Source organism: Penaeus vannamei, chromosome 37, assembly GCF_042767895.1.
Source record: "Penaeus vannamei isolate JL-2024 chromosome 37, ASM4276789v1, whole genome shotgun sequence".
Taxonomy (NCBI): Eukaryota; Metazoa; Arthropoda; class Malacostraca; order Decapoda; family Penaeidae; genus Penaeus; species Penaeus vannamei.
In genome coordinates, this window is record NC_091585.1 from 26,378,415 (window position 1) to 26,390,914 (window position 12,500).

Consider the following 12,500-nt stretch of genomic DNA (forward strand, 5'->3'; position numbering starts at 1 on the left):
ATCGAATTAAAATACACACTGATTAGGTTTATCGAATCCTTGAAAATAACTATTGGAGCTGCAAGACCGTATGTGAAGAGACACGGATTGGGTTTATCGAATCCCTAAAAATAACTAAGAAAGAGGATTGAAAGTGAGAGATCGAGTGAAAATACACACCGATTGGGTTTATCGAATCCCTAAAAATAATTATAAACGGGGATTGGAGCTGCCAGGCCGTATGTGAAGACACACCGATTGGGGTTATCAAATCCCTAAGAACAATTTTAATGGAGGATTGAAAGTGAGAGATCGAATAAAATACACACCGATTGGGGTTATCGAATCCCTAAAAATAATTATAAACGGGGATTGGAGCTGCCAGACCGTATGTGAATACACACCGATTGGGTTTATCGAATCCCTAAAAATAACTGTAATAATAATAATCATAAAGGAGGATTGGAGTTGCGAGATCGAGTGAAAATAAACACCGATTAGTTTTATCGAATCCTTGAAAATAACTATTGGAGCTGCAAGACCGTATGTGAAGAGACACGGATTGGGGATATCGAATCACTAAAAATAACTAAGAAAGAGGATTGAAAGTGAGAGATCGAGTGAAAATACACACTGATTAGGTTTATCGAATCCCTAAAACTAATTATAAAGGGGGATTGGAGCTGCTAAATCGTATGTGAATACACTGATTGGGTTTATCGAATCCCTAAAAATAACTATAAAATGATTAAAACTGAGAGACCGTATGTGAAGACACACTGATTAGGTTTATCGAATCCCTAAAAATAACTGTAATGGAGGATTTGAACCTGAGAGATCGAATGAAAATAACAAAAGTAGCGGTATAGACATTTTTTGTTTGTTTAGATTTGGTATCATAGTTGGATGTAATTTGGTATCATTTATCGATGCAATGACAGTGAATTATATTAAAGTGAAAAGCAACATCATTATTGACGATCTCTTTTGAATATTACATGATAATAATTCTAGGCCCACTGAAATAATAATAATAATAATGACAGCAATAATGATAATGATGATAACTATAATAATAATAATGATAATAACAATAATGATAATAATAATGATAATGATAATAATAATAATAATGATGATAATAATAATAATAATAATAATAATAATAATAATAATAATAATAATAATAATAATAATAATAATAATGATAATGATAATAATAATGATAATAATAATAATAATAATAATAACAATAATAATAATAATAATAATAATAATAATAATGATAATGATAATAATAAGTAATGATGATAACAACAGTGATAATAATGATAAAGATGATAAGTAATGATGATAACAACAATAATAACAATAATAGCAATGATAATGATAATTATAAAACAATAACAACAATAATAATAAAACAAAAACAACAATAATAAGAAAAATAGAAACACCACAAATACACGAAAAGACCCTCAAAAATCACCATAATTATACCAACCGGACTGAGCACATACCGTGAACCGCACATGAAACAGGTCATCAAGAGAAGCCAATATCAGGGAAGTTGCGCGTAAGGGAAATAATTGTAGGCTTGGCGTCCACGAGAATCGACCTTATTGCCCAATACGTGGAAACCCGTACTTCACAGACCCCAAGATGAAGTCAATTACAAAGGTATCCAAAACGGGTAGCTTTTAATTGATGCTTGTAATCGTGGGTAAATAAAGTAAATTAAGCCGAAATGACAGGTGGTGCATCTACGTGTAATTAAGGTTTGTGTTCAATGATTAACACAGATTCGAGAGCAATTTGCTTTCGTTTTGAAAGGTTGTGGCATCTGGTAGATATTTCTTTGGGTGTCTGTTCTCTGTATGCTGGTTGCTATCTCGCTTTTTGTCTGTATGTCTGTCTGTTTGTCTCTCGTCTCTCTTTCTTTTTGTCCCCTTCTATCTCTCGTCTCTCGTCTCTCTCTCTCTTTCTTTCTCTTCCTCTTTCTCTCTTTCTTTTCCTCTATCAGTATATCTATCTATCTATCTATCTATCTTTCTCTCTCTCTCTCTATCTATCTTTCTATATCTCTCTATCTCTCTATCTCTCCATCTATCTATCTATCTATCCACGTAATTTTTGAGCGGTAAAATGGACGGTGAAAAATGAAAAAGGGGCACCAAATTACTTTTGTTTTATAGGAAATAATAGTGAAAAAAATTGTTTTATAGGAAAAAAGGAAAAAAAATATTTTATAGGAAAAAAGAGAAAAAAATGTTTTATAGGAAAGAGAGAAAAAAATTGTACCAAAGACAAAAGAAAATTTTACAAATCAATAGACAATAAATTAACAAACAAAGAAACAAATGAATAAATATCCAAATGAATACACAAATATTTAATAAATAAATAAAGGACTAATCGAATCAGTAGACACGTGCATAAATAAGTAAAAGGAAAAATCAGTACACAAAATAGACATATAAACAAATGAGTAAAGAATAATGATAACAATAAAAAAAAATGATAAAAATAACTACAATAGCAATAACAAGCACATTTATAATCCTAGCAGAAAACAATAACACAACTCTCGTATCATCTCCATAATGGAAATCTTTATTGAATATTTTGGTCAAATCATCCAATGTCTCCACCGCCTTGGATGAGATGCAAATTTGTTCCTTATGCCAATACATTCGAAAGGCGAATTATCCTTTTATCGAGACTGACTCCTGATTGAGTGTGAATTATTCAGAAACTGTTAATTAGAGTGATTAAGCTCTTAATGGAGCTTTTCATTTTTTCTTGGTAATTAGTTTCCTATTCATGTTGGCTGTGTACTCTCGTACTCTCTCTCTCTCTCTCTCTATCTCTCTCTCTCTTTTCTCTGTCTGTCTGTCTCTCTCTCATCCTCTGTCTCTCTCTCTCATTCTCTCTCTCATCCTCTCTCTCTCTCTCTCTCTCTCTCTCTCTCTCTCTCTCTCTTTCTCTCTCTCTCTGTGTGTGTGTCTGTCTGTTTGTCTCTCTCTCTCTCTCTCTCTATCTATCTTTCTCTATCTATCTATCTCGTACTCTATCTCTCTCTCTCTCTATCTATCTCTCTCTCTCTTTCTGTCTGCCTGTCTTTTTCTGTTTCTGCTTCTGTCTCTAATTATTTTTCTGTTACTTTTTGTCTCTCAGTCTCTTTCTGTCTGTCTGTCTGTCTGCCTTTTCTGTCTGTCTGTCTGTCTGTCTGTCTGTCTACCTCTCCTCCTTCTCTCCTTCTCTCCCTCCTTCTCTCCCTCCCTCCTTCTCTCCCTCCTTCTCTCCCTCCCTCCCTATCTCTCTCTCTCCCTCTTCCCATCCCTCTCCCCCCTCCCCATATCACCACCTCCCCTCCCTCCCCCCTCCCCCCTCCCCCAACAAATCCATTATTCCACACCGCACCATAAAGTCATCACAAAATCATCACAAAACCATCACTCTTCACCACGCGCGACCCGGCATACCCAGCCTCCCTCGCTCGTCATCACCCTGGCATCACCCTGGCACCACCCTGGCACCCCATTTCCCTTCCTGCCTCCTTGATAGAGTGTCTGTGATAATTTGCTTTGGAGGGAGGGAAGGAGGGAGGGAGGGAGGGAGAGAGAGAGGGAGGAAAGGGAGGGAGGGAGGAAGGGAGGGAGGGAGAGGGAGGGAGGGAGGGAGGGAGAGAGGGAGGGAGGGAAGGAGAGAGGGAGGGAGGGAGAGAGGGAGGGAGGGAGAGAGGGAGGGAGGGAGGGAGGGAAAGAGGGAGGAAGAGAGGAAGGGAGGGAGGGATAGAGGGAGGATGGGAGGAAGGGAGAGGGAAGATGGAGGAATAGAGGAGGGAGGGAGGGAGAAGGATATCTATATCTATATCTATATCTATCTTTCTATCTATCTATCTATCTATCTATCTATCTATCTATATACATATATATATAAATATATATATAAATATATATAAATAAATATATATATATATATATATATATATATATATATATATATATATATATATATATATATATATATATAGAGAGAGAGAGAGAGAGAGAGAGAGAGAGAGAGAGAGAGAGAGAGAGAACGAAAGAAAGAGAGAGAGAACGAAAGAAAGCGCGAACTTAAGAAAAACCCCGAGCCAGAGGACGGACGAACCGAGAGGCCGGCCGGCTGGCTCGCGGGGCCACACTCACCCAGAGAAAGAGAGAACGAGAGAGAACGGGAGAGAACGAAAGAGAGAGCGAGATAAAGAAAGACAGCCAAACAAACAAACAGCCAAGACAGCCAAGACAATGCGAACGAGAACTTAAGAAACCGAGAGGCCGGCTCGCGGGGCCACACTCACCCAGAGAAAGAGAGAACGAGAGAGAACGAGAGAGAACGAAAGAGAAAGCGAAATAAAGAAAGACAGCCAAACAAACAGCCAAGACAATGCGAACGAGAACTTAAGAAACCCCGAGGCCGGCCATGCTCGCGGGGCCACACTCACCCAGGGGCCGTTCCAGCGTCTTGGAGGGCGTCCTGACGATGGGCAGGGAGGTGCGGGGCTTCAGGTTCCTCCCTCTGCCGGTCGAGGACGTCTCCGCCTCGCTCATGATCCCCGGGTCCTCGTCCCAGTAGCTGTTGTCGTCCATTTCTGATGGGGGAGAGAGGGGGGGAAGGGAAGGAAGGGGTTAGTCAGTTTCGTTCTTGGTTTTGGTATTGGTATTGTTGTTGTTGTGGTTGTTTTTTTGTTATTCTTTATCTTTTTATTTATCATTATTATTATTATTATTATTATTATTAATAATACTTATTGCTTTATTCTTTATTTTTCGCTTTTGCAACAATCATATATTTTCGAATTTGTAACAATGATATATTTTCGCTTTTACAACAATCACATATTTTCGCTCTTACAACAATCATATATTTCGTTTTTGCAACAATCAAATATTTTCGCTCTTACAACAATCAAATATTCTCGCTCTTACAACAACCATATATTTTCTCTATTACAATCACATATTCTCGCTCTGACAACAATCCTATATTATCTCTTTTACAACAATCACATATTATCTCTTTTACAACAATCCCATATTCTCGCCTCTTAGCTCTTGCAACAAATATATTTTCGCCTTTACAACAATCACATATTATCGTTCTTACAACAATCACATATTCTCGCTCTTACAACAATAAAATATTCTCGCTCTTACAACAATCCTATATTTTCTCTATTACAATCACATATTCTCGCTCTTACACCAATCACATATCATCGCTCATACAACAATCCTATATTTTCTCTATCACAATCACATATTCTCGCCTCTTACAACAATCCCACATTTCGCTTTTTATTCCCCACCGAAACGCATTGAGCGCGAATACCTCCGGGGCCCTTCCCGATACGGGGCCCTTCCCCCCCGAGGCGACAGGAACGCGAAAACTATGAAGGAAACAATATTTTGGACTTTGCCAATTGACAGAACTCGGGAGGGAAGGAGATGGACGTGTAATCTCTGCTAAAAAAGAGAGAGAAGGAGAAAGAGAGAGGGAGGGAGGGAGGGAGGGAGAGAGAGGGGGAGGGAGGGAGTGAGGGAAGAGGGAGGGAGGAGAGGAGGGAGGGAGAGGGAGAGAGGAGGGAGGGAGGGAAGGAGGGAAGGACAGAGGAGTGAGGAGAGAGGGAGGGAGGGAGGGAGAGTGGACGTATAGATCTCTGCTAAAAAGAGAGAGAGAGAGAGAGAGAGAGAGAGAGGGAGGGAGGGAGAAGGGGAGGGTGGAGGGAGAGAGGGAGGGGAGGGAGGGAGGGAGGGAGAGAGATAGAGAGGGGTAGGGAGGGAGGGAGAGGAGGGAGAGGGAGGGAGAGAGAGAGAGAGAGAGAGAGAGAGAGAGAGAGAGAGAGAGAGAGAGAGAGGGAGAGAGAGGGAGAGAGAGGGGGAGAGAGGGGAATGAGAGACGAATGAGGGAGGGAGAGCAGAAGGAGAGGGCGATAGGGAGAGAGAGAGAGGAGAGGGAAGGGAGGGAGAGGGAGGGGGAGAGAGAGAGAGAGAGAGAGAGAGAGAGAGAGAGAGGGCAGAGACAGAGATAGAGATAGAGATAGAGATAGAGAGAGAGCGACAGCGAAAACGAAACCGAAAACGAAAACGAGACCACGAAACGAAACAACGAGACGAGACAACGAAACGAGACAACGAAACGAAAGAACGAAACGAATCAACGAAACGAGACAACGAAACGAGACAACGAAACGAATCAACGAAACGAAACAACGAAACGAGACAACGAAACGAGACAACGAAACGAGACAACGAAACGAAACGAAACGAGACAACGAAACGAATCAACGAAACGAAACAACGCAACGAGACAACGAAACGAATCAACGAAACGAGACAACGAAACGAAACGAAACGAGACAACGAAACGAATCAACGAAACGAAACAACGCAACGAGACAACGAAACGAATCAACGAAACGAATCAACGAAACGAGACAACGAAACGAATCAACGAAACGAGACAACGAAACGAATCAACGAAACGAATCAACGAAACGAGACAACGAAACGAATCAACGAAACGAGACAACGAAACGAATCAACGAAACGAGACAACGAAAACGAGACCTTCATAACGAAAACAACAGAAACGAAGACAACAAGGAAACAACGAAACAACGCAACGAATCAACGAAACGAGACAACGAAACGAATCAACGAAACGAAACAACGAAACGAATCAACGAGACGAGACAACGAAACGAATCAACGAGACACATTTGCTTAAAACCACAGAATTTGTTATTATAATATATGCCTATATTTATAAAAATATATATCTATAAATTTATAAAAATATGCCCCTCGGATTTCTTCGTTTCTTGTGCTCTTCGTTAAGTTTCTGATTAATTTATGTCTTTCGATATTTCATTTCGAATGTAAATGTAATGACACTAATAAGAGAAATTTGGATATTGTTTGTTCTTTGTTTTTGTTGTTGTTGTCTTGAGTTATCTTTTTTTGTTTTTATTTTTTTGTCGGTTTTGTATTTTGCTTTTATTTATTATTTTGTCTATCTCTTCAATTCTTTTACTCTCTTATTAATCTATTTTTGTTATTCCATCTTTTCATTTATCTTTCTCGCGTTATCATTTTTTTTTGTGTGTGTGTGCGTGTGCGCGTGTGCGTGTGCGTGTGTGTGTGCGTGTGCGTGTGTGCTTATGCTTATGCGTGTATGTGTGTACGTGTGTGTCTGTGTATGTATCTACATGTACGTATGCGTTTACGTGTGAGTGTGTGTTTGCGTGTACGTGTGCCCTTCCCTATGCATATCCCTTTACATGTGCGCTTGCCCCTGCCTGTGCATACACGTGTGCGTATGTGTATGTGTGCGTACTTCATTTGGCTCCGCACTCGGTGTAAATGCGACTGTGATTGTAATATTTACCCAACACGAAGTTGCTATGCCATATGGAGGGGATAATGGGGGGAGGGAGGTGGGAGAGGGGGAGGGGAGAGGGGAGAGGGGGGGAGGGGGGTGTGTGGAGGGAGGGGGAGGGAGAGGGGGAGAGAGGGCTGGGGAGGGGGGAGAGGGGGTGGAGGAGAGGGGGGGAGAGGGTGCGGGGTGGGGGTGGGGAGGGGGATGGAGGAGGGTTGTAAGGAGAGAGCCCCCTTTTAGCTTATAAATGACCACGTTTGCTTGCAATAAATGGATAAATAAATGAATGTGATAAACATGAATGAGTTCACAATATTTTATATTCTAATATTTACCCAACACGAAGTTGCTGTGCCATATGGAGGGGATAATGATAATGGGGGGTGGGGTGGGAGAGGGGGAGAGGGAGGAGGGGGTGGAGGGGAGAGGGGGAGGGAGAAGGGAGAGGAGGAGGGAAGTGGAGAGGGGGGTTTGGAAGGAGGGGAGGGGAGAGGAGAGGGGGAGAGGGGGCAGAGGGGGGAGGAAGGTGGGAGAGGTGGAGGGGTAATGGGAGAGGTGGGTGATGGAGGAGGGGAGAGGGTGGGGGGAGAGGGAGAGGGGAGGGGGGGTGGGGGAGAGAGCCCTCTTTTTAGCTTATAAACTGGCCACGTTTGGAGAGGGGGAGAGGGGAGAGGGGGGGGAAGAGGAGGGGGTGATGGAGGAGGGAGGGTGGGGGGGAGAGAGCCCCCTCTTTTTTTTTTTTTTACCGCGTAAATTCCCACAGCAGTACAAATGATAAATAAATGAATGTGAATAAACATGTGAATGAGTTCACAATATCTAACAATTTAAAATATTTACCCAACACGAAGTTGCTATGCCATATGGAGGGGATAATGAATAATGGGGGGGTGGGGGTGGGGAGGGGGGATGGAGGAGGGGACGGGGTGGGGGGTGAGAGAGCCCCCATTTTTAGCTTATAAATGACCACGTTTCGTACAAATTATAAATAAATAAAGGTGAATAAACAGAATATGTGAACAGAATGACAAATAGATAATTAAATAAAAAGATAGGAACTCAAATGAATAAGCAAATAAATGATTAAATAAACAAATAATTAAACACAAATATAAACAAATAAATGAAAATATGAACAAACCTCCAACAATTAGATAGATAAACAAATGAATGAAGCAATTAATAAACAAATAAAGAAATCAAAGATAAACAATAAACATATGCAAAAACAAATAACAAATAAAGAGATATACAAAAACAAACAAACCAACAAACAACCAAACAAATAAACAAACCAACAAACACAAACAAACAAATAAACCAGTCAACAAACAAAAAACAAAAAAATAATCAAACGAAAAAATAAACAAACTAAAAAACAATAAACACAAATAAACAACTAATCAAACACATAAACAAACAAACAACTTAACAAATAAATAAAGAAAGAAACAAACAAAATAAACAAATGTGTGTGTGTGTGCGTGTGTGTGCTAAATAGGTAGAAAACAAATAATCGAACAGCAACACAATCCGATCAATAACGACAAAAAAGCACCAGAGAGGAGCGAGAACCACGTGATCCGATCCCCTAAAAAGACCAGCTGATCAAGTGTCTCTCCCGGTCACGTGATTCCCGACCAGTGGGTCAGCCAAGCCTTCCACCTTCCCTCCCTCCTTCTCTCCTTCTCTCCCTCATTCCTACTCTCCATCCCTCCTTCCCTCCCTCATTCCTACTCTCCATCCCTCCTTCCTCCCTCCTCTTTCCCACTTTCCTCCCTTCTTTCCTCCTTCCTCCTCCTTCTCCTTCCTCCTCTTTCCCCCTTTTCCCTCCTTTTCCCTCTTTCCTCCCTCCTCCTCCCTCCTCTTCTCTCCCTTCCTCCCTTGTCTCCCTCTCCTCCATCTTCCATCCTCTCCCTCCTCATCCTCTTCCCCTTTTCCCTCCCTTCTTTCCCCCTTCACCATCCTCCCTCCCTTTTCCCTCCGTCCCTCCTTCCCTTCTCCCTCCCTCCCTCCTTACAAGAATTGGCTCCTCCATCTTGGCCCTCGAAGACTGTCTGAAAGGTCTCATCTGTCTGCGTCCGACCTTCAAGCTTTTTTTTTTTTTATTTCTGGCGAGAGAGAAAGAGGAAGAGGAAGAGGAAGAGAGAGAGAGAGAGAGAGAGAGAGAGAGAGAGAGAGAGAGAGAGAGAGAGAGAGAGAGAGAGAGAGAGAGAGAGAGAGAGAGGGGGAGGGAGAGAGGGAAGAGAGGGAGAGAGGAGAGAGGGAGAGAGAGAGGGAGAGAGAGGGAGAGGGAGAGGGAGAGAGGGAGGGAGGGAGGGACAGAGAGAGAGAGAGAGAGAAATAGAGAGAGAGAGAGAGAGAGAGAGAGAGAGAGAGAGAGAGAGAGAGAGAGAGAGGAGGGGAGAGAAGGGAGGGAGGAGGGAGAGACGAGAGAGGAAAGGGGGGAGAAAGGGGTAAGGATCATAGGGAAAAAGAGGAGGAGGAGATTAGGATCCACACGTTTCATATTCAAGAGGTAAGGAGGATAGGGAGAGAGAACGAGAAAGAGGGAAAGAGAGGGAGAGAGAAGGGGTAAGGAAGATAGGGGGAGGGAAGAGGGAAGGAGGGGAGAGAGAGAGACAGAGAGATCTTTATCAACAAAACCATACATTTCCATTTCTCTTCTCTCCCTTTCTTTTCCATATCCCCAAATCAATATCAAAATTTCTCTCTCTCTCTCTACCTCTTTCCTTCCTCCTCTTCCTCTTCTCCCCTCCTCATCCCCTTACGGCCTGTCTTCTCTCATTCCTCTTTTAAAAACACGAAGCCCAAATGGGTGCAAACAGCAATCAAGACAGTAGGACCCCCCCGTGCCTAAACCCCAGACCATAACACAAAGTAAAGCCCAAAGTCCAACCTCCCAGACCAGAGGTTATAATCCAGTCAAACTTTCAAGCTTAACTCCAGAGTCATAACACCATAGCCCAATGCCACCAAGACCAAAACCCCAGCCCATAACCAGTCTAATTCCCCCCCTCTAAAAAAAAAAAAAAAAAAAAAAAAAAAAAAAAAAGTCATAATGCCGATGCCCCCCCCGCAAAAAAAAAGCCCAGGAAAATCGCTTTGAAGACCCGATAAATGCCTTCCGCACCACCCTCAACACCACACCCCATGCCCCCAACCCTACCCCACCAGTCCCCTTCCTGCCCTCGCTCCACCACTCCCAGGAATGCATGACCCGAGGACTCGATTAAATGCCCTTCCTAACCCCCGCCCCTTTTCCCCACTTACCATCCTGGCCTACTGGCTCACCCCCATCCCCCATCCCCCACCCCCTCGGAGTGCATGATCCTCCCCATCGAGTTCGGCCGAAAAATTCCCCTCCTTTTCACGCAGGATCCGGGGCGGGATGAGGCGGGATGGAAGGATCCCCTGATTTCATTTCGCTCGCGGCGATAAGGATGGGAGAAGTAGGGCAAGTGGGGTAGATGGTGGGGGGGGGTTGGTAAAGTGGGGGGGCGGGAGGAGGGGGTGGAGGGAGGCTAGGGGTGTGGAAAGTGGGAGGGGGATGGGGGTGGGGAGATGCCTTTGAAAGTGGGTGGGGGTAGCGAAAGGGAGGGGGTTTGGAAAGGGGGTGGGGGTGGGAAGTGGGTGGGTAGGAAAGGAGTGGTGGGAAGGGGAAGAGGAGGAGGGAATAGGAGGTTAGGAAAGGGGAGGAGGTGAGGAGGGGTGGTTGAGAGGAGGAGGGGGAGGAAAATGGATGAGGTGGAGGTAGGGGATGGGAAAGTGTTGGTATGGGGAGGAGGGATAGGTGGGTGGATGGGTGGAGGGTGGAAAGTGAGGATGGGGATGGTGGTTGATGGGGAGTTGAGTAGGAAAATGGATGGGGGGTTAGTGGGGAGTGGTGGAAAGTAGGTGGGAGGGGAGGAAGGGGAGGTGATGCTGGAGAGAGGGTTGAAAAAGGGTGGGGAAATAGCTGCAGCGTATCGGCGATGGGGGAGAGAGGAGAGAGGGAATGGGTGTGATGAGAGAGAGAGAAAGAGGGACGAGAGAGAGAGGGAGGGACGGGGAAGAGGGGAGGGATGGAGAGAGGGGAGAGAAAGGAGAGGAAGTAAACACGGAGCGTAGGCTGGTAGAGAGGAGGAGAAGAAAGGACGAGAGAGGGAAGGGAAGAGAGTGAAGAGAGGGAAGGGAACGAGGGAGGGACGGTAGAGAGGAGGGAAGAGGAAGGGAGGAGAGGAAAGAGAGAAGGAGGAGGAACGGTAGAGAAGGGGGAGAGGAAGAGAGGGAGAGAGAGGTAAGAGGAAGAGAGGATAGGAGAGGAGGAGAGAGGAAGAGGGAAAGAGAGGAGTGAGAGGGAAGGGGAGGGAAGGGGAGGGAAGGGGAGGGAAGGGGAGGGAGAACCTGCTTTTAACCTATAACGAACAAACCTTATAAAACCGAAACCTTTCTTCCGACCATGCACGGATTTTGCTCAATCGACGCGCAAGGTAACGGGCACGAAGAGAGAAAGAGAGGAAGGGAGAGGAGGGGGAAGGGGGAAGGGAAGAAGGAGAGGGGAGAGGAAGGAGAGGAAGGAAAGGAAGGAGAGGGAAGGAGAAGAGGGGGTGGAAGAGGAGAGGAGGGGAGAAGGGGAGAAAGGGAGAGGGGGAGGAGGGGAGAGAGGGAAGGGGAGAATGGAAGGAGGAAAGGAAGAGGGTGAGAGGGGAAGAGGAGGAAGGAAGGAGAAACAGAAGAGGGGCAGAGAGCAGGAAGGGGGAGGGGCGGGGAGGAAAGGAATAGGGGGTAGAGGGGAAGGGGAGAAGAAGGAAGAGGGGGAGGAGGGAAGAGGGAGAAAGGAAGGGGGGGAGAGGGGAAGGGGAGGAGAAGAAAAAGGGGGAGGGAAGGGGAGAAAGGAAGAGAGAGGTAAGAGAGGGGGAGAAGGAAAGGAGAAGGAAGAGGGGGGGGGGGATGTGAGGGGAGGGAGGAGAAAGGAGGAGAAAGAGAGGGGAAGAGGGGGAGAAAGGAAGACGGGGAGAGGGGGTGAGGGAGGGAGAGAAGAGAGGGAGGAAGAGGGAGAAAAAAGACAGGGAGAGGGGGTGAGGTGAGGGGAGAGAAAGGAAGAGAAAAAGAGA

At 44.6% G+C, this 12,500-nt stretch overlaps 1 protein-coding gene across 1 annotated transcript in view; it reads right to left on the reverse strand.

Moving 5' to 3' along the window:
• Nucleotides 1–12,500, reverse strand: part of LOC113814157 (coiled-coil domain-containing protein AGAP005037) — a gene marked incomplete in the record, with an annotated part of 653,514 nt that overhangs the window by 273,688 nt on the left and 367,326 nt on the right. Inside the window, 1 exon segment of the mRNA XM_070115391.1 lies at nt 4,469–4,615. Within this exon segment, the coding sequence (XP_069971492.1) occupies nt 4,469–4,615 (147 nt within the window).